Genomic DNA, 23,124 nt, shown 5'->3' with positions numbered 1-23,124 from the left:
TCAGCGGGGCAAGAAGCGGATCTGATAAGTTGGGGCTACTTTGCCCACACCATTCTCCTTGGGCGTGAGGTCGATGTCCGCAGGATCCACAGGGCTGGCCACGGAGAAGTTCTGGAGGACGGTGGTGAAGAAGAGGAACAGTTCGTTGCGGGCGATGCTTTCTCCAAGACAAATGCGCTTCCCTGTGGGCACAGACGATGACCGTGTGGGCTCTGGGCCAGGGCACTTGTTCTGCCCTGCCACAGCCCTATGCCAGGCACCTGCACCCACTGCAACAGATTTGCATGGCTTGACTTTTAGCCTGCAATTCAGAGCGGACCATTAAGTGTGACGGGCCCCGCCCATCAGCCAATAAGTCCGAGAGCTAAGATGGCGCTGAGCGGTAATTCCCCAGAGCACTTAGGTGGTAAACAGCTTTCAGGAAGTGACGACAAGAGCATGAGATACACGGGAACACCGCATGCCATAGGGCAACAGCCAATGGACTGGCTGTTGCCATGAGTTGTGCACGTGAACAGTCTGCTGATTGGCTGTTAGGCTCTATATAAGGGGAAGATTTCTGGGGGGAGGGATTCTACGGGAGAATCTACGGGTGAAGATGGAGAAGATCGACGGGAGAAGATCTACGGGAAGAAGTTTTACGGGAACTGTACAAGAACCTGGGGTAATAAAACTGCTTGAGGAAGATCGTGTAAGAGTCGTCACTGCGCCCGACAAGTGGTGGCCCGTACGGGGACCTTCGCTTTGATCAGAACCTCGGCAGTCCAGGGCAGCCGGCTGGTAAGTACTCCTTGACTCCGAAAAGGGAGGAGGAGGCTCCGTTTACGGAGGGTTATTTTCCCCGATCAAAGGGGGCTCCATTAAGGAGGGCAGCTGGCTGGTAAGTACTCCTTGACTCCGAAAAGGGAGGAGGAGGCTCCGTTTACGGAGGGTTATTTTCCCCGATCAAAGGGGGCTCCATTAAGGAGGATATTTTTTAGTGTAAGCAAGTTATTTCCCCGATCAAAGGGGGCTCCATTAAGGAGGATATTTTTTAGTGTAAGCAAGTTATTTCCCCGATCAAAGGGGGCTCCATTAAGGAGGATATTTTCCCCGATCAAAGGGGGCTCCATTAAGGAGGATATTTTTTAATGTAAGCAAGTTAGAGAATCGGGCTGGTCCTGATTTGATTTTCTCGAGCAAATAGATAGGGTAGCGCCATGGTTTACAGTATCAGGGAATCTTTCTTTAGCAAGCTGGGATAAATTGGGAAGAGACGTAGAACGCGCCGAAGAACAAGGTATTGTTACAGGAGGGACTCGGCCGCTTTTTCGGCTGATTCGTGCCTGTTTGGAAGAAAGGCGCTTTAGAAAATTTGTGCAGGAGGGCCAGGCAGCTTTAGACGGTGTAAAAGAGGAGCGTTCAACTTCCTCTAAAGTGGCCAGTGAGGAGGATTCAGAGTCAGAGGGGGAAGATGACTCTGAGGAGGAATTAGAGGCCATTGGTAAACAAGTGAAAGCTTTTGAACTGATTAAAGAGGAAATTTCGCCTCCTCCGTATAACCCTTCTGCGCCCGGAGCAGGAGAAGGTGTCTTTTTTAGTAGTCAGATGTGGAGAGATGCGGGAATTGGGTCGTCAGCTGCTTTCAATATAGCAATAATAGAGAGTTTACATCGTTATGCCATGACCCCAGGAGACTGGCAAAATTTAGTTAGGGCCACCTTAAATCCTGGCCAATACTTGGATTGATCCACAATGGGGGCTTCTGACTGCTTTTCCTTTTCCATTGCCTTTGAGTCATTCTGCTCAAGTTTTTCCCCGCTTAATCCTTTTACCTTTTCCCCTAAAATTGGCACAGGAGCAAATTCTACTTTTGCAGGTTATAATTTTACTTATCAGAGCCCGACCATGGCCTTTCATTCTAACCCATTTGATCTGTGGCTTCTTTGTGGGATAAATGGCAGTTGCACGGATTTAGCTCCCCTTGTCATGATTAATGATAACGCGTCTATTGCCGCTAATCTTTCTTGCGAGCTTTCTGCATATCCTACAGATAACTGGTCATCGAAATTTGACAATTTGACAAAACAGTTGCGGTTGGAGATCATCAAAACCAATACTACTCGAGTTGACCCGGTGATGGCCCGCACCTTGATGTCCTGGATCCCACAAGCAGCTCGTCATTTATGTCCTGGATCCAACAAGCAGCTCGTCATTTAAAAGAGTGGGCTGGACTGGGTGCTCTTGGCCTCTGTCTGGTCTTACTGTGTATCTTATGTCTCTATTGTCTTAGAAAACTAATCCGTCAGCGCGCTACAGATAAAGTGCTCATAGCTCAGGCATTTGCAGCCATGGAGTTGGGACAATCCCCTCAAATATGGCTTGCGGCGATGGGAAAGTCTTAATGACAGGATGCCAGCTAGGACTGCACTCGGGACCCCGGGAGGGTGCATCCCGAGGAGGGCATGCTCAACTGCATACGGGTTGCCACTGATTCTTGTCCCGTCCCTGGCAAAAGGTGGTGGGCCTAGAAGCCCCTTCCAAACATACAGGGGTTGAGTCCTCTGTCCTCTCCTGTCTGAAAAAACAAAAAAGGGGGAACTGTGACGGGCCCCGCCCATCAGCCAATAAGTCCGAGAGCTAAGATGGCGCTGAGCGGTAATTCCCCAGAGCACTTAGGTGGTAAATAGCTTTCAGGAAGTGACGACAAGAGCATGAGATACACGGGAACACCGCATGCCATAGGGCAACAGCCAATGGACTGGCTGTTGCCATGAGTTGTGCACGTGAACAGTCTGCTGATTGGCTGTTAGGCTCTATATAAGGGGAAGATTTCTGGGGGGAGGGATTCTACGGGAGAATCTACGGGTGAAGATGGAGAAGATCGACGGGAGAAGATCTACGGGAAGAAGTTTTACGGGAACTGTACAAGAACCTGGGGTAATAAAACTGCTTGAGGAAGATCGTGTAAGAGTCGTCACTGCGACCGACAATTAAGGAGTTCCCAAACCCTCTGAAAATGGGTGCAGATCTTTGGGTACATAGTGTCCTATGGTCAGTTTTTAGGAGAGAGTTCATAGCTTTTGTTAGATCTTCAAAGGGTTCAGTGGCCACAGAAGAGCTAAAGACCTACGTGTGCTTGGCGTGACAGTATGTGTAGGTAAGTATGTGCACTGTTTTGACTTAACATTTTTAGTGTTCTTCCTTTCTCATGTGAGGATAATAGTACTTATCATACATGGCTATTGTGAAGGTAAAGTTATTATCTGTAGAATCTCTTGTTCTAAGACCTGGTTTATATTAAGAATTCCACAGGTACAGTTACTTGTTTGCATTCATTTCTGCTGTGTGATGTGTGTTTCTGGCACCTCTGTGGCACCCTGAGGTTCATCAGGTTCAAGAATTGCTCCTCAGGAATTTTTCATAAAATTTTGAATGGGGTCAATGCCCATGAGCAGAGGGTCCATGGTTTCTACTGGTTTCTCAGAGGTATATGGAACCCACAGTAACTTAAAAAACATAGGCTTGGAGAAGAATGAGAACAAAGACCAGCCTAGACCTCAGGCAGAGACACAGAGAGCCTAGCCTCTACTTCAGTGCTTCCTCATCTGCAAACTGAGAACCTGGGGAGGCCATGTCCAGGGTATGTGTCCAGGCAGCTCCTTCACGTTTCAGGCTGCTGAAAGGTAGCTGTGAAATCTGTGTGCATGCAGACATATTTGGGGAGGGATCCAGGTCCACCTGGCATATCTAGCTGTTAGGAGACATGGCCTTGAATTGCTCAGGGCAGGTCTCTAGGTCAGTTCTATAACTGGTTCTGTGACCTAGATTTTTGCAGAACAGGATGATGCCTGTTACTTCCCTTTTAGCCCTCCTTTCCATACCTGGAGCTGTCTATCTGGACACCCTTTGATATTTCCTTTGCTCTAATAGTCTTTGGCTAATTATTTTTCTGCCCTAGGCAGTTTGCTTCTGTCTTTGTCTATACCTGAGAAGCCCTGTTTTTTGGACATTTTAAATTTCTTTTCCAAGTTATTTTATCATAATTCTCTCCTCCTTTCTCTCTCTGTCTCTCCCCCCTATATTTTAATCTCCCTCTGTGGATATCTTGACACTTGTGCATTCTGTCTCCCTCTCTACTTGGGTTACTATCTTATTCTGCTTCTCTTCTGTATGCTTATACTTCTCTTTCTCTTCTCTATTGTCTCATTTCACTGCCTATCTTTGAGAAGCTGTCTCTCTCTCTGTGTCTCTCTTTGCCCCTCTATCTCATTATCATCATCTCTTTATGGCTTACCTGTCTGTCTCTAATTTCTCTATACCAGTGTCTCTCTTTAAACTTGGGGGGATAGGACTACTGGATGGAGGGACTGACCTTCATTCCACTACTTCTTGTGTTCCCAGCTGTTAATGAAGAGGAAACGAAGGACACAGAGGATCACTGTGGACAGAGCCAGGGCCTGGGGCACAGCTCTGTGATACTGACGTTCCTGATGAGATTCACGACTAGGGACTTCTGTGGGGGCCTTCCCTCCAAATGATAAAGAAACCTGGATATTGGGCTTTTCCTTGGGTGGAGCCTGTTAAATTATATTTGGCCTTGAAAGGCCCCATTTAGAAGAAAAATTACAAGCCCTAGCAGCCAGCTAATAGTTAAAACAGCCAGCTAATAGTTAAAAAGAAAAGTATATATTACTGCAGCTTGCAGCTTAAGAAGCATAGCTTAAGAATGAGAAATATACAATAAGCCCACCCTGTTCCAGGAACGTACCTAGCATCTTATCTATACTGACCGGGTCAGCGCGCCCTGTGCCGGGAACCTGCTGACTACACCTGGTATCTTATCTAACACTTGACTACAGAATATACTTTTTCAGATGATTCTGTAATATTTTGTAAACGCATGTAACTTGGCCCAACCCCCCCTAACTGGTGGTCTTTTCCCTATAAATATCCACACTTTCAGTTGCTCGGGGCCGAACTCCTCTGCTCTTAAGTGAGATACGAGTCGGCCCCAGTGCACTGGCTCCCTAATAAAATTTTACCTTTTGCTCATTTCATCAAGGAATATAAAGTCTCTCGTGTGTTCTTGAAGTCGCGTGTCCCGAGGCTGATTGAGGGTCTCCCCTCAGCGGGGGTCTTTCAGCCTAAAGCTGTCTCTGTACATAGAAAACTGTAACTTAATGTAGTATGTAAACAAACTGCAAGCTCTCCTGAGAAGATATCTTGGAACAATCCAGCAAGTCTCAGCCAGTCACAGTTGCTGAGCTCTGGCCAGCCTCTGGATGCCAACTGCTTAGCTATGTCAGAGGAGGGCAAAAGCCACCAGCGACCCACTCACTTGTTTGTGTACGTCCGTTCTTTTCTCTGTCTATAAATGCTGCCTGTACATGTGGCTGGGTGGAACTCTCTGAACCTACCAGTCCAGGATAACCAGTTGTTTAATTCACAGTTCCTTTCTTTGCACAAACAAACCCTATTTCATTATATTGTCTAACATTTTCCTTCTAACAAGCCAGAGTGGAAAATGGAAACAGGGACATGATAGTGTGTCAAAGATCTTCCCCAGGGCTGGGTGTGGTGGCACACACTTGTAATCCCCGCCCTTGGGAGGAGGAGACAGGAGGATCGTGCTGGTTCAATGCCAGCCTTGTTGGCTTAAGATACCCTGTTTCCAAATAAAAATAGGTCTGGGAGTGTAACCCAGAGGTAGAAGGGTTTCCAGGAATCCCAATACCACCAAAAAAAGAGATCTTCCCCAACTTCCTGCACCAGGGATCAACCTACAATCCTCCTTCAAGATACTGCCCATCTCAGCTCTTCACCTAATCCCCTCACTTCATCTGCACCCCACAGCTCTTTATAGGTTCTCAAGCAGGCTGTGTGATCTCCCACTTCAAACTTTCCCTTGCTGTTTCCTCTGCCTGGAATACTCTCTCCAGTGGATGATCAACACTTGCTCAGACCTCAGCTGGGAAGTCAGTTTCTCAGGTAAGCTTTTCCTCACCTGCCCACCCAAATTAGTATTTCCTATTTTGTGCCCCAAAAGCCTGATTAGTAATCATAATTTCCCCTGTGAGTTCTTACTTTGCTCCAGGCAAGTCCTAAATCCATGACAGACATGAAAGCATGCAACTAATTACATCACAGTTTTGTGACTATTTGATGAATGTCTACCTGGCTTTATGGAATAAAAGTTTCCTGAGGCAGCGACTCATTCTCTATGGGGTTTTTAAAATGCATTTTCTTTAGCTTTCAACAGAGAACTGGGCTCAGAGTAGTACCAATAGATTGTTTTTGGTTATTTTGTTCTGATTTCAGAAGATGGGTTTGCTCAGATCTAGAAAGAAATTTTCTTGTTGTAGTAGAGATTGAACTCAGAGAGACATTCTACCACTGAGTTATATTCCAGCCCATTTTATTTATTTTGCTTTGTTTTGAAAAAGAAGTTAGGTTGCTGAGAGTCTCACTACATTGCTGAGGCTGGTCTTGAATCTTTAATTATCTTGTCTCAGCCTCCCAAGTACTGGGATTATAGGTGCGTGCCACCTTTGCTAACTAGATCCAGAAATTTTAAACCCCTTCCTCAGAACCTGCTTGCTGAGATATGCCTTAGAAGGCAATCTTGCTTCTCTTGTCCTCTAACAGCGTTGTAGTGAAGATGGAAAAGATAGATCAGGGTAACTGAAATATACTAAACGCTTAAGAAACAAAGACCTATCATTGTGTTTGCCCAGGGGAGGACAGGACCTGCCCTCGGATGTCTGGGGAGGGATTACCTATGGAGAAGGGGATAAAAGCTTCATTCTTCTTCAGTGCTCCATTGGCATCCAGAAAGTGGTCAGGATTGAAGGCTTCTGGTTTCTCAAAGTATCGTGGGTCACAGAGGGCGGAGCCCAGGAGCGGGTATACTTCAGTGTTCTGAGAAAAGTTTACATGATCAAAAGATATGGCCATTCCCTGGACCCACATGCAAAAATAAGTAAGTAGATAAAATAACACAAAACTAAAAATAAGGGGTCTCTATGAGAAACCAGTGAGAGGTTGAGGTTGGGGGTTAGGAGAACTGAGGATGCCCGTACAGAGGAGATGTGGAAGTCCAGCTGGTCTCACCTTGGGGATAATGTATCCTCGGAAGTGAGTGTCTTTGGTGACCATGTGGGGCAAACCAACGGGGATAAGGTCCGAAAATCTCTGAATCTCGTGGATGACTGCATCAGTGTATGGCATTTTGGTGCGGTCCTCAAGGGCTGGTGGGCGGTGTGAGCCAATCACCTGCTCAATCTCCTTTTGGACTCTCTCTGCACAGAAAAAGGGGACCCATGAGCCCCACTTCCCAGAGGCATTTCATCAGCAACACTGTTTTCCATAGGTCAATGAACCAGTGAAGACCCATGCCTAAGGGTGAGATTATTGATATGAGCAATCAGCTTGTGATGAGGAAAGGTGGGAGAAGGCAATGAGAATTCTACCCTTTGAAATCCAATGAATGTGATTAATTATCTCTTACATGCATAGGTAGTCCACGGGCACAGAGAAACACAGACACATACACACACACACATACACACACACACACACACACACACACACACACACACTTATAATCTTGCATAGGATTTTAAACACCTTGAGTTAAGAACCCATTAAAACTGTTCTTTTAAGGTGAGTAGATAATATATATTATGCATAATACATAAATATCATGAGACACTGTGCTAGGTCCTCAAGAATATCATAATAGATCATTAGATTAATTCATGAAGAATGGAATAAAGAAATTAATACATAAACCAATCAATTGATAATTCATGAATGGAAAGGTTGATGAATGAATGAAATAGACATACACATACACATGCATGATGTATTAATTTATCAATCAATAGATCAACTAATGAATTAGTCAATAAAAGGTTGTTAGACAAAGAGATCAATAAATTCATTTAATCATAATCATATGAATGTTAGATTTATTTGGGAATATACAATGACTATATTATTGAAGACAGAGTAAATAAGGGAATAAATGAATGGGAAAATTGATATATAAATTAGGGACGAATAAGTGATTGCATTTTACATGGGTAAATGAAGTACTGAATGAATGAAGGAAGGAAGAATTGAAAGACTGTTCGATAGACTTAAGAAGTGAAACCAAGTGTATAGAGGGATGGATGCATGAATGGACAAATAACTGAACCAATGAATCAATCACAGAGTTCATTCAACTATCACTGTTCAAAGGATCAACTTATGAATTAATCCAAGTGAATAAATATATGTCCTTGGATGAGTCAGAGACGAAAGAACCAGGGAGTGCGCAGGTGAGTTAACCAGTAAAGGGATAAACAGGCAGGTGGAGGGAGGGGAGAAAACTGGAATTCCAGGTGGTCAGTCCCTTCACTCACCATCCACCAAGAGCGATGGCTTAGTGGGGAGCTAGTGCAAAGCTGCAGAGCTCCTGGAATACGAGGCCAGTGTTGCCTGTCTCCTCCACACCAGACTCCAACCCCTTATCTGCAGCCCATACAGGGATCTGAAGATCCTCCTTACTGTCAGCCTCTGGCTCACCAGTGACATAGGGATATTTGAGCATGAGCAGGAAGCCATAGCGGAGGGTGGTGCTGGTGGTCTCGGTGCCAGCGAAGAAGAGTGTGAGCAAAGTCATGATGAGGTTCTTGTGGTGGAACTCGCTGTGCGGGTTGGACTTCTCCTGGTCAGGGGGGAGGGGGGTCAGAGGAGCCACCTCTCTCTGCTTTTGGGTCTCACCATTTCTTGGCCATCCCTCTCTCCATATCTCTCTCTCTCTCTCTCTCTCTCTCTCTCTCTCTCTCTCTCTCTCTCTCTCTCTCTCTCTCTCCTTTCTGGCATTTTGTCTCCAAATCCCTTTCTGCCTCTGTGGTTCGTGGCTGCCTTTTGTCCCTGCCCTCTATTTCTTCCTCGGCTATCTGCCCTACTCTCTCTCTCCCCATTTTGGTTCCTCTTTCCGCCTTTCTCCTTCATTTCATTTTACTTCATTTTTTCCCTTCTTCATCTTCTCCCATCCCCTTTCCTGTTCTCTTTTCCCTCCCCATTTGTTCTTCCCTCCCCTCCCCTCATACCCTTTCTTCTCCCTCTGTTTCCTCCCCCTTGTGTCCCCTGTGTCCCCTCCTGCCCTTCTTCTCCCACATCACACTTTTTCCATGCGCAGCAGATAGGTATCAATATAGTCCCTGGGGGCGCTGGGGTCCAGGGTTTCCCGGTGCTTCTCCACACTGTGTTCGATGAAGGTGATGATTTCCTGTGCATTTTTGTGGATTTGCCTGTGTGTGCCAGGAAAGTGCTTCAGGAAGCTAGAGAAGAACTCAAACACCTGCAAGAAAGAAGATATGAAATGATCCTTTGGCTGAGCTATAAGTCACAGATAAGGCACAGACCCAGTACTTCCATGGGGGAATATCCTTCCCTTCCCTTCCCTTCCCTTCCCTTCCCTTCCCTTCCCTTCCCTTCCCTTCCCTCCCTTCCTTCCTTCTCCCCCTCTCCCTCCCTCCCTCCATCCCTCCTTCCTTCCTCTCTCTTGTCTACCAGAATTTATCTCTCTCTTTTGTCTTGTTTTCTCTATCTTCTCTCTTTTCCTCTCTTCTCTCCCAAGCCCATATTTTCACTGTTTCTCTGACTCCAGACTTTCCCTTTAACTCCTCTTTCTTTCTCTCAGTCTGTTTCCTGTTCACCATCTCTCTCTTCCTCCAGGTCTTGACACTCCTGTCTTTCCATGTGGTTTCTTACCTCTTCCAGCCCTGAGTGCATTCCTGTTTCCCCAAAGCTAACCACTTTCCCACTGCCTTCACCGCACCCCCCCTTACCTGGCTGGAGAAAGAGCTGATGAGTGCCAAGCTTTCATAGAACACGTCCAACAGCCTCAAGAACTGCTGATCTTTGTAGTCGAAGCGTTTTCCAAAGACAATGGAGCAGATGATGTTGGCAGTGATGGACTGGAAGAGGAAGGTGGGGTCCAGGAGGGCTCCTGGGAAGAGAAGGCAGCAGATCCTGGGCACAGATTCAGGAGCCTGGGAGACCTTTGGATGCTGCCCCATCTCTGTGTGACTGTCCACCTCCTTTTTTTTTTTTTTTGATGGTACTGGGGTTCCCGGAAACCCTTCTACCTCCGGGCTACACTCCCAGACCTATTTTATATTTTTATTTGGAAACAGGGTCTCTTAAGCCAGCAAGGCTGGCTTCGAACCAGCGCGATCCTCCTGTCTCTGTCTACCAAGTGTAGGGATTATAAGCGTGCGCCACCACGCCCGGCTGTCCACCTCCTTTTAGTAACCAGAAATAAGAACAGCAATGACAGCTAACACTTGCTAGCACATATAATGTGCCAGGCCCTATTCCGAGCACTTTACATATTATTTCTCTTATTTTTATTCTTTTTTTTTGTAGTACTGGTGATGGAACCCAGTGGCATTCTACCTCCAAGCTACATCCCTAACCCTTTTTTTAAATTCTTAATTTGAAACAGAGTCTCACTGTGTTGCAAAGGGTCTCACTAAGTAGCTGAGGCTGGCTGTGAACCCGGATCCTCCTGCCTCAGCCTCCCAAATGCTGAGATTACTAGCATGAGCCCACCACGCCTGGCTCCATATTATTTCATTTAATTTTCACCACAACATTATAAGGAAGATACAGTTCTATTATTACATCTATCTAGTCATCTATTATCAATCTATTTATCTATCTGTTATCTATTTATTTATCAATCTATCTATCATCTATCTACTAGGAATCGAACCCTAGTAGGGGCATTGAACCACTGAGCTACATCCCTGGCCCTTTTAGTTTGAAACAGGGTCAGGCTAAGTTGCTGAGGGCTTACTAAGTTGCTGAGGCTGGCCTCCAACCTGCGATCCACTAGTCTCAACCTCTCAAGTACTGCACCACCACACCTGACAATTACTCCCCCTTTTATAAATGTGCAGAGAGACATGTTAAATAACTTGGCCAAGATTACACAGTATCTCATAACTGAGGCATGCCCCGGCAGCCCAGAGATGGAGCTGGTGCCATTGAACACTACCTGATGTCTCCTCTCAGGCCTCAGCTTTGAGTCTGTGTAGTGGTAGATTAATTTCCTGGGGCAGGGGTGGTGCAGACAAGCCTTTAATAAATTGCTTGTGCAAAGTTAAAAGCCTGGATCCCCCCTTGCCCAGGATGCACACGTTTCTGGCTTTAATTCCCTGTGTTTCCAAAAATAAAAAACATTAGAAAGTCTTGATGGCTCCATTTCCATATATCACTCCCCCTACATCTCTCCTCTCTACTTCTAGGGCTCTTTGGTCCCCACAAATCCTTCTTTATTAGTTTCTGCCTGAGTTTGAGAGATTCAGTCCTGGACTCTAAGGGAGTATGGGAAGAAGCTGTGAGTCAAAGGACATTTGGTGGGTGCCGTCTTCCTCTCTGGGACTCATTTGTCTGTCTTCTCTCAAACCTCTGCAGACTTTTAGCTGAGCCTAGTCTGTCTCTCTAATTTTCTGTTTAATTTTTTCTCTTTGTTTCTTCTGAGTATCATTTATCGTTCTCTGTCTTTGTCTTTCTTTCTTGTTCTTTTCAACTCTATTTTATTCTTCCTTCCGTCTTTTCTTCCTTCTTTTATTTCTTTCTTCTTTCTTGTTTTTGTACTGTGGATTGAACTCGGGGGCATTCTATCTCTGAACTAAACCTGGAGTTCCATTTTATTTTATTTTTTAATTTTAAATTTTTATTTATTTATTTTTGGTGGCACTGGGGTTCCTGGAAACCCTTCTACCTCTGGGCTATACTCCCAGACCTATTTTATATTTTTTATTTGGATACAGGGTCTCTTAAGCCAGCGCGATCTTCCTGTCTCCGCCTCCCAAGCGCAGGGATTACAAGCGTGCGCTACCACACCCGACTTATTTTTTATTTTGAAAGATGGTCTCACTAAGTTCCTGAGGCTGGCTTTAAATCTGCGATCCTCCTACCTCAGCCTCCCAAGTACTGGGATTACAGTGTGTACCATCATGATGGCTGCATCTCTGCCTCTTCCTTCTTTTATTTCTCTTTGTGTGACTCTTCTTCCTCTTGTGCTTCTTTTCCACCTTTCTTTTCCTATCACTTCCTCCCAGTTTCTACTTCAACATTTATTGGGAAATATTAACTAGAGACATGGTGAAGGCCTGGCTCAATGAGATGGACATACTAACAACCGTCTCCTGTATGTCTCTCTCACTGAGAATCTAAAGTAACTGAAAGTTATTTTGTTATCCTTGGTTATTCCAAGGTCTCTGGCCATATTAGAACAGAATATCTCACCTGCCTCTGTGTGTGTGTGTGTGTGTGTGTGTGTGTGTGTGTGTGTGTGTGTGTGTTTGTGTGTGTTTGTATGTGTCTGTGCATGCATGTGTGTGTTTGTATGTGTGTATGTGCATGCATGAGTGTGTGTGTGTGTGTGTGTGCATGCACATGTGTGTGTGTGTGATGCTAGAAACTGATTCCATGGGCATTCTACCTCTGAGCTATATCCCCAACTCTTTTTAGCTTTTTATTTTTTGAAACAGGGTCTTGCTAAATTGCTGAGAGTCTCGGTAAGTTGCTGAGGCTGGTCTCGAACCTATGACTCTCTGGTGTCAGCCTCCTAAGTATTGGGATTACAAGTATGCATCACTGCACTGGGCTTGCATCTACCTCTTTGATCATTGTTCATCAGCACTTTCCCCAAGAAAAGGAAAAAACAGTTTGCTCTTTTCTTTTAGGGAGATAGGAATTGAACTGAGGGTCATTTTTCTCCTCAGCAACACCCGAGCCCTATTTTGTTTTGAAACTGATCTTCCTAAGTTGCTGAGGGTCTTTGTAAGTTGCAGAGGTTGGCGTTGAACCCGTGATTCTTCTATCTCAGTTTTCCAAGTACTGAGATGATGGGAATGCACCACCATGCCAAGGCTGAGTTTGCTGTTTTCAAAATACCTGCCATCCTTCCTTTTCCCTTTGCTTTCTTTTATGTAAGTCCTGTTTTTGCCTCTGATGTGTACAATTGGTCTGCGGATCAATTTCCCTGAACACAAGTAAATAGTGCAGGAATTCCTAGGTCTTTTTCTGAGCTATGGTTGTGGGTATGCTGGTGTGGGTGTGCTTGGTATGGCTTATGTGGGACCAAAGCCTGTGGTCATGCTGTGTGGGACAAGGCCATTTGGGAGACCCTACACAGTTCTGTTGTATAGTTAGGTTATAGTCAGTGGGACAAAATACCTGAGTAAAACAACTTAGGAAAAGAGATTAATTTTGATTTGCAGTTTCAGAGGTTTCAGTCCAGGGTTGGCTGGCTCCAGTGCTTTGGCCTGAGGTGAGACAGAATGTTGCTGTTGGAAGATGTGGTGGCAGAAAGGTGCTCAACTTACGGTGACCGGAAAGCAGAAAAAGAGAGAGTGAAAGGGGCAGGGAAAAACATATCCTTCAAACTAGACTCCACTAAGTATAGTTTCTACCAATTACCAATAATGCCACCAAATATGAATATCTCAAAGCACCAATCCGTGGATGAGTTGAGAGCCCCCAAGACACAACCACTTCCCCAAATCCTCATCTCTGAGTATTGCTGCTTTGGGGAACAAGACTTCAACATGCGTAATTGGGGTCATTTTATATCAAAACCATAACAACTATAAAGCATGCACCTCTTTCCTTGGCTCTCCATGTTTCTCCTCTACCCATCTCTGTTGGTTTCTATTCCCTTTTATGTGTCCCTGGATTTCTGGGTTTATTTTTATCTACACTTCTCTTTCTCTGTCCATGTACACACCTCCGTCTTTCTATTGCTGTGTAGGCTGCATATATCTGTGTTTCAGTGTCTTTTTTCCTTCTTATTTCCAGAGCTTACCCTGGGATTTCCTCAGTTCCTCCACCAGGAACTGAGCCTCCTCCTGAATCCGCTCCTCCACACTTCGCTTGCCCATCCCGAAGTCCCTCATGGTGGTCATGGTGAATCTGCGAAGGGCCTTCCAGCGTTCTCCATTGGCAAAGACCACGCCTGAGGGTGTAGGAGAGGGCCTGTTTGAAGGAGGCTGGGTCCCTTCCCAGTGCTTGTCCTCCCTTCTCAGATTTATCTTCCCCAGGTCCTACCCTCCATCCTGCCTGGCCCAGCACCTTTGAGGCCCTTACCATATCCCTGGACGAATGAGTCAACGATGGCAATTTTCCCCCGTCCAGAGAAAACATCGGCTTGGTCCACCAGGGCCTCCTGAATGGCTTCTGTTCCACACAGCATGACTGCAGGCCTTGGTCCCAGGTACACAGTGAACACATCCCCATATTCCTCTCGGAGCTGTCAAGCACACCCATGCCAGGGTTGATATTAGTCAGTGAAAACCTCAGTTGTTAAACCATTAGAATGCTTAAATGAAGGCTGGTAATTAGGTGCCTCCCACAAGACTCTCCTCCCTAGGTTTCCTGTTCCCCTTCCCAGGACCCAGCAACTGAAGGGTTAACCTATGGGCCAGCCAGGATCTGTCCTGATTGGCTGGATCATAAACAGTATAGATGGTCACACACTTTTAATATTGTCCTGGCCTGTACCCTTCTGTCTGACCACATCTTCCTGGCATCTCAATCAAAGTATCCTACCTGTGACCCAAATTCAGTCTGCTCTCAGCCTCCTGACCCTTTCCTGAGAGGACTCTGACCAACTAACTTGGTAGACATGAGGGGACAGTGATGGCTTTCTAGAAGTGACCATAAAAAGTGAAAGATGATCATATCATCTTTCACTTTGCGGCCTCTAGAGGAGAAATCCCAGTACTGCACTCCAAGGGACTTTACCCAGTGGGGGAGTGGCGGTGGCAGAGATATCACACCATAGTCACAAATCCCCGCAAAGAACGCCCAACCTGGCACCCCCCAATGGTCTAAAGCAGCCTCGATTGACTCCCTGGGATTGAGACTTTGCGATACAACCCAGTAAAGGAGTAGTGGTGACTGAGATACCACAGACTCGAGATCCAGAGCACCTTAAGTGAAGTCGTAGTGACCCAGGGAAGAACCCAGAGAAGGCACAAACTTCCGAAATCATGGGAAAGAGGAATAACAATGGAGCAATGAATGCCCACAACCCCACAACATCAGAACCTGATAACACAGAAATTCAGAGATTTCTAGAAGATAAAATCAGGAAAATAACTAGAAATAATAGAGGTGTTTCAAAAAGAATTCAGAGAGAGCCAAAAAGAGATAAAGGATGCAATCAATGAAGTAAAGGCCTCAATTCAAAGTATAAACAACCCGATTAGACCACATGGAGAATAGAATCTCGCTCTTAGAAGATGATCACTCCAAAAATGAACGCATAGTTTCTAATTTAGAAAAAAAAACCCGACAGCAGGAATCTGACATTGAAGAAATATGGGCCCATTTTAAGAGAGCTAACCTAAGAATAATTGGAATAGAGGAGGGAAAAGAAGGTGAAACCAAAGGGATCAACAATCTCTTCAAGGAAGTAATAGCAGAAAATTTTCCAAACATAGAGCAAGAGGTTGATACACAGGTCCAGGAAATTTATAGAACTCCCTTTAGAGAGGATCAGAGAAGAGGATCCCCACGCCACATAATTGTCAAAATGACCAATGTGGAAGCCAAGGAGAGAATCTTAAAGGCAACAAAAACAAAAGGCCAAGTGACATTCAGAGGCAAACGAATTAGAATCACACCAGACTTCCCAAACCAAGTCATGAGAGCCAGAAGGGCTTGGAGTAACATATTCCAAACTCTGAAAGAAAACAACTTCCAGCCAAAAATTTCCTACCCAGCAAAACTTTCTATCAAATTAGATGGAGAAATAAGAAGCTTCCATGACAAACAGAAACTGAAGGAATTGATGTCTTCAAATCCAGTGCTAGAGAAAATACTCAAAGAGATTAACTACAAAGAAGAATTAGGTAACATACACCAGAACCGGAGAAACAAGATTTTCCATCCAACAGACAACTAAGATTGGTTATCTTTGGAGATTCATTATTTATGTTAGTCTTTTACCTATCTCTAAATTGTATTGTTTGCCTTTATTGTTGCTAATTTTTAGGATTTCTAGTTGGAATATTAATATACCTTCAGATATAGCATTTGAAAATATTTTATGCCATTCTATCAGTAACTTTGAACTCTGTTTACATTGTCTTTGGATATACAATATGTTTTTATTTTTTAGGAAGTTTGTTTACCCTTTTGTTGCCTGTGCCATTGAAATCATATTCAATAAATCACTGCCAATTTTAATGTTGTGTGGTTTTATGACCCAGATTGTCTTCTAAAAGTTTATAGTCTTAAGATTTATATTTAGGTCTTTTATCTATTTTGAGTTAATATTTGTATATGGTATTAGGTAAGGGTCCAATTTTATTCTTTTTCATATTATTATTATTATTATTATTATTATTATCATTATTTTTTTTGTTGTTGTTGTACTGGGGTTCCTGGAAGCCCTTCTACCTCCAGGCTACACTCCCAGACCTATTTTTACATTTTTGTTTGGAAACAGGGTCTCCTAAGCCAGCGCATGCGGCTTGCTTCGAACCTGCGCGATCCTCCTGTCTCTGCCTCCCAAGCGCGGGGATTACAAGCGTGCGCCACCACACCTGGCGTAATTATTATTTTCAACAATATTTAGTTAAAAGATTATTATTTCCTCCACCAAATGTTCATGGAAACCTTGTCAAAAATAACTTGACAATATATGGAAGAATGTATCTGTAGGCTTTTATTTAATTCCAATGGTTTATATATCTGCCTTTATAACAGTACTACACTGTTCCAATTATTGTAGCTTTATAAGGTTTGAAATCAGAAAATATACATCTTTTAGCTTTGTTCTTTTTTGAGATCATTTTGGGTATCTAGAGTCTATATTTCATATTAGGATATAATTTTTCTGAAAAATAAATAAATGTATGATAGTTTCACCTAAAAAAAAATTTTAAAATTCTCTGGTAAAACAGAAAGCAAAAAGAAATATTGAAAAGTTATCTTTAAGTCATCAAAAGCTTGGTATCAGACAAATGAAACTGTTATGTAATATTATCATTGTTAATTTTGGATAAATTGCTATAATACTAGATGTCAACCACTAAGCCAAGCATGGGAAGGAGGGATGGAGAGTGAATGGGGTGGGGATCGGGTAGGGGCTAACTGGGTGATGTGTGCATGTATGTTTACAAAAGTTTTTTTTTTATCCCAATATGATGTATGAATACAGTGCACCAATAAAAAAAATTAAAAAAAATTACAAACGTGCTCCACCTTGCCTGGCTCACACTTTTGTCCTTTGCTGAGTCAGTCTAGGATTTCTCTTCCTTATTGCTGCCTGTGCTCAAGTACAGGCATAAAGAGCCTGTTCCCATCTCAGCTGTGCTGTTATCTGCTTGTTCTGAGAGCACAAGAGCCCATGGAGTCAGGAGGAGCTTGATTCCCCCTGTGACAGAGTTGAGAGTTGGTAGAGCCTTGAGGAGCATTGTGGGAGGTCATGAGGTTGCTACTCTGAGAAGGCATTAGTGCTGATCTTGCAGAGTAAGCAAGTCTTGAGAGAGTAGGTTTTATAAAGTGAGGTTCCTACATGCTTTGCCTCTTCTGTACATAACAGGTTCTCTCTCCTGTTCTCTACCATGTAGTGACCCAGCTAAGTGGACCCTTACTAGAGGCTGAAAAGATGGAGCTTCTTGATCTTGGACTGTTGGCCTCAAAGACTGTGAGCTGATGCGGGGCATGGTGGGGCACACCTGTGATCCCTGTACTTGGTAGGCTGAAGCAGGAGGATGCAGATTCGAGGCCAGCCTCAGCAAGTAGTAAGACTCACATCAACCTAGTGAGACCCTGTTTCCAATAAACAAAATCAGGCTGGGGATGTAGCTCAAAGGTAGAATGTACCACCACCACAAAAACAACCCATGAGTGGAATAAACATCTTTACTCTATAAAGTACCTGTCTCAGGTATTTTGTTATAGCAACAGGAAACAGACTGAGACATCTTGGACCATTTCCTTGGACCACTTCCTTTCATATTTCTCTAGACTTCAGTCAACCCGTCTCTTGCTATGCTGCCATAATTCCACACCAGCCCCTCTCTACCACACCTGTCATGCTGTCTCATTCACCTGTACTGATCCTTCCTCACCTCCCCAACACCCTCAGAAGTGACTTCTCCCCACATATTGGCACTTCATTTAGTCTTTTTTCAAGTCCAGCTTCTTAAATAAACCCTTTCTGAATTCTTGAATGATCTGAAAACTCCTTTTTCTTTACTTGTGTTCAGAACCACCCAGGTAAGTGCTTAACTTTATCTAATTAATTTCTGTGTGTTTGTTCTGTGTCTCCAACAAGACTGTTGGCTCCTCTAGGGAGCCTGCAGTTTACTTCCCTGAACCTGCCACTGTTCCTAATACTTAGTAAAGTCATGATTGAATAACTTTTTGTTTGGAAGCAGTTATAGATAGAAGGCCAACCAGACCATCTCCTTAGAGCAGTACTGGCAGTAATATCCTGGCCACTCCATGTTCTCTAACTTCTAGTAATCTCCTTCACTCAATACCTAATGACTGCGGTTACTACAGGAGCAAGAAGTAAAATCCTTGTGTTATTATGATGGGATGCTAACTTGGCCTTTCTGACAAATGACAAGCACAGGTGAAAACACTGCTAGATGTTCTGGACTTCTTTAATTAAATATTCAGGATGCTTGGAATCATAGGCGCATATTATGAAAAGGGGATTTAGAGATTGGTTAGTGTCCGATTTTTTCCCACTTAATAAAAATATTTTTCAATTCCCTTTCTAGTAATATCAGGCTTGTACAATCGAGCATCATGACCACCAAGTCCTTTTAGAAAGGACTTTTTAGGCTGGGTGTGGTGGTGCACACTTGTAATCCCAGTCCTTGGAAGGCTGAAACAGGAAGATAGTAGGTTTGAGACCAGCCTCAGAAACTTAGTGAGACTTTGTTTCAAAAAACAAAAATTAAAATTAAAAAGGGCTAGGAGGTGTAGCTTGAAGGTAAAATGCTCCTAGGTTCAATCCTCAGTACAAAAAAAAATATCTTTTAGGCATACCGGAATTTTCATGGTTAGTTGCACTTGTTTCAGAATTTGTAAAGTGTTGTGATTAACTCCCCACCTCTCATGGAGAGAGAAGGAAGGAAGACCCCAGGATCTGAGGGGGCAGCAAATTCTGTTGGTGGAGGCATGGTTGGTGCTGGTTAGCTCTTCAGGGCTTGGGAGATTACCTTAAAGGGGGCGGTCAGTGAATACTGTAGATAAGGATGTCTTTGTCCAGAATGTAAACCCACTTAGGTTATTCCAACTTTAGCAAAGCTCATCACTGCTCACACTGTACATTATGAGTGCTGCCTAGTGATGAAACAACTCAAACAACATTGTATCTAATCATGAGACTTATCAGCTCCTTCCCTGTAACTCCTCTGAAAAATAAAGTGTTCCAGAATTTGGGAGTGTGTGACCCAGATACATTGCATCTCTCAAGTGAAGTGGGAAATGTCTAATTAATAACAAAAAAGCAAATATATTTGACTTTACTATTTATAACAGACACATATATTATGGCCATTTATCATTTATATATTTCTTAAGCAAATAGATATTAATTTATTTTTTGTACTGAGTTTATACCCAGAAGCATTCATCTATATTTTTCTATCATCTATCTATCATCTATCTATCTATCTATCTATCTATCTAATCTATCTATCTTCATCATCATTATCATCTATCTATCTATTTCTATCATCTATCTATCTATCTACCATCTATCTATCATATTCTATTTTTTGTGGTACTGGGAATTGAAGTCAGGGGCTATACCGTCTATTTTATGTTTTAACTTGAAACAGGACCTTGCTAAGTTCCTGAGTCTGGCCTTGAACTTGGGATCCTTTTGTCTCAGCCACCAAGTACTGGGATTTCAGGCATGTGCCATCATGTTCAGAATAATTTCAAAGCGTTATTGGCATACAAACCTGTACTTTGAAATTGTTGTTTGGTCAAAGACAATGGTACAAGAATAGAGGGTGGAGCTCAGTAATAGAGCACTTGCCTTGCATGTTGAGGCCCTGGGTCTGATGCCCAGCACAAAAAGCAACAACAAAAAAGACCATGATATTAATAAACAGACCACTGATTAAAAAACATCTATTAAAAGGGAAGGGATAATAAGCCCATGATTCAGTTAGCAGTGTGATCTTCATGGCAGAGTTAAGGTTAGAGGAGCTGGAATTTGCTGTGGGTGTTCTAGTTCTCCACTGATAATTTGGGCCATGAGTGTTGATTAATTATTAATAAGTAAATGGATAATTAAGGATAAAATCCTGCATCAAAGCAGAGACATGGCCTGAGTGTCAGTTGCTGCTGTGGTGCATAAGGTTTATTACTGATCAGCTCTCCCCACCTGTCTCTTCCTGCCCTCCCCTCCTCTCCTTTGTCCCAGTGCTGACTCTTGCTTTCTCTTGTTGGCAGAAGCAAAACCTGTTTGATGGGTGCTGCTGCTGCCCTGTAGTTTCTTCCCCAGGGAAGTAGGCACCAAAGGGGGCAAAGGAGAGTGAAATCCCACACCCAAGGCTCACACACAGACCTCTCTGAGTGCTCACTTGCACCCTCTGAGGAGGACGTTGCCCACATGATTCAACTGGGTGAGATGCTCTGACAATGTAACCATCGTCCATCATGACTCAGTCTTACACCCTTTCCTCACCAAACTCTTCTCCCAACCACTGAGAGAGGAAGGAGGACTGATTCTTTATGTTGAGTGTTTCTCAAGTCCCAAGGCAGGACCACCCTGAAGCCCCATCCATCTGCAACTCACCCGTAGGAAGAACTTGAGTAGGCCTCCTCTGTCTAGTTGCAGAAGATTCCCTAAGAAGGGCAGAGGACGGGGACCTGGCGGGAGGTGGCCATGGGCCTTTGGGTGCCCCCTGACCTGAAGAAACAAGAAGCCTATGAGGACAGCAATGAAGAGGAGGACGCTGATCTCCATGTCCAGGTCTGAACACCGTCCACCCTGCTGTAGCTTCCAGCGGGACGTTTTATCCTTAGCCTGCCTCCCATGTTATTTAAATTCAGTCATGCCCCACCTCCTCATCACTGTGCAGGAGACTGAACTTAGGAGAGAGAGGCTGGATACCCATTCTTCCTGCTTGGGCAACCTGGTGACCTCCCCCACCCCCAGTTGCTTATTCCTTCACCTCTGCCTTACATGCCGGAAGCAATGCTGTGAAATCGACACTGAGGTGCAGTGGAGGGTGATTGTGCATGTTTATTTTTGTGGGTATAGGTATGTGGCTACTTAGTGTTGTCTCTTTGTTTATGCTGGCGTTCATTTTTCCATGCCTGCTTGCATGCTTTTGGTATGCGAAGAGATGTTTTCTCTGTGTAGGTGTTGGTGTGTTTTTCTCCTTGAGTGCATGAGGGCTTCTCTGCACTTATCTGTCTGCATATGTGAAGCTGTGTTTGCACTGAGCTGTGGAGGTGTTGGTGAGGTGTGTTTCTGTGTGTGGTTTGTGTGTGTTGCTTACATCTGTGCTGTGTGTCTGTGCATCTCCAAGCCCCTGACTTTGTAAGGCCGGTGGATGTTCAGTGCTGTTCTCTCTCATGTGCCCCCTTCACTCTCTGTTCTGTGCCAGCCACACAGATTCAGAAGGAGAAGCAAGAGATGCAGGACTGGTGAGACCCTGAGGAGGAGGCATCAGGTGGAGAAAGAGAAAGAAGCTGATACCTGGTGGGTAGAGTGTTTGCACCCTCTTGGTTTCTGATCACTGTGACCTACGCTGGGAAGTTTATTCTTTGATCCTTGCTTCTTCACAGTGCAGGGAATTTTTTGACTCTTGCTATCTCTCCCTGACTTTAAATAATTTCTTTTAATTCTAATCAGCTTCATCACAGACAAAATTGCCTTCATTTCTTTCATAAGTTTACCATTTGCAACTTTCTCAAACCCACTGTGACTTGCTTAACATTCTGAGTTTTGTTCTCTTCTTTCTTTCCTCCTACTGGACAACTCAGTCATTTAGAACAAAGATCTCTCCATATAAAATCCCTTCCCACCTTAATGCATTTCCATGATTATTATTTATTGATTATTTATTGATTTTCCTCCTGCAATACAAATCCAATAACCAGAATGCATTCCAGGGGACTGAGAGCTTGTGCGATATGTCTGCCCTTGGATTACCACTTTAGTTAAAGTGAGAACCTGTGAAATGTCCCTGCCCTTGGATTAGAATCACAATTTAAGTGAGACATTTTTGTGATGAATAGAATTAGTGCTGTTTGACAAAATGGCAAGCTGGCTTTAAAGTGTTTGTGCATTTACCTGCTAAGATAGAGGAGGCTCTGGGGAGGGTCTTAGATGTAGGAGGTACACTTTTATATTTGTTAAGTTTAGAGCAAATGAAAAACAAGGGAGCTCCCCAAGGGTATGCATCACACATCCATAGAGGGAGGGGACTTACCCTAGAGATAAAACCTGGTCTGAAAAAGGAAGAAGGGAAGCCTGTTTTGTCTCATATGAGATGGAAAGGAAGGCATAAAGTGATTGAATCCATTTGACAATATATATATGGTCAAACTCAGGTGAATTTAGAAAAACTAAGTTCAAAACCTGAAATGGCTGTAGTTACACTAGTAAAAGACATGTATGCCAGAGATATCTCAAGGAGTCAGAAATGGCTCAGTATATCAGACCTCTTCAAGAGACATCTCCCTTAGAAGGGGCAGTTTGCTCCTCCCAGAGTCAGTGCATCAGTGGGGCAAATGGGGCAGTGTTATAGCAGACGCCTACTTTCTCATGCATATTATTAAATTGGGGCAGTGGAGAGCTTTTGTTTCTTTCCTTTCCTTGCCATACCAGGTATGTGTGGTGTGTTTGTGTGTGTGTGTATGTGTGTGTGTGTATGTGTATGTGTGTGTGTTATACAACCAATGGCATCCTGGTATCTGTCCGAAGGTTTTTTGTTGTTGGTTTTTGGTGGTACATGTGATGGAACTCTTCTACCTCTGGGCTACACTCTCAGATCTATTTTATATTTTATTTGGAAACAGGGTCTCTTAAGCCAGCGATGCTGGCTTCAAACCTGCGTGATCCTCCTGTATCTGCCTTCC

General features: G+C 43.9%; 1 protein-coding gene across 1 annotated transcript; it reads right to left on the bottom strand.

Moving 5' to 3' along the window:
- On the bottom strand, positions 1-21,001 carry LOC308268083 (cytochrome P450 2B4-like; the record flags this gene model as incomplete). The annotated part of the gene is made up of 9 exons (XM_080703130.1): positions 1-182; positions 6,759-6,900; positions 7,093-7,280; positions 8,554-8,695; positions 9,158-9,334; positions 9,825-9,985; positions 13,856-14,005; positions 14,137-14,299; positions 20,831-21,001. 9 exons carry the CDS (start codon positions 20,999-21,001, stop codon positions 1-3), a joined length of 1,476 nt encoding a protein of 491 aa, XP_080559256.1.
- Positions 21,002-23,124: the final 2,123 nt, after the last annotated feature.

The sequence above is a fragment of the Muscardinus avellanarius genome (genome assembly GCF_963383645.1).
Source record: "Muscardinus avellanarius genome assembly, chromosome: 10".
In the NCBI taxonomy this organism is placed as follows: Eukaryota; Metazoa; Chordata; class Mammalia; order Rodentia; family Gliridae; genus Muscardinus; species Muscardinus avellanarius.
The sequence above is the reverse complement of the archived record's forward strand: the minus strand, read 5'-3'. Positions and strand labels throughout refer to the sequence as shown.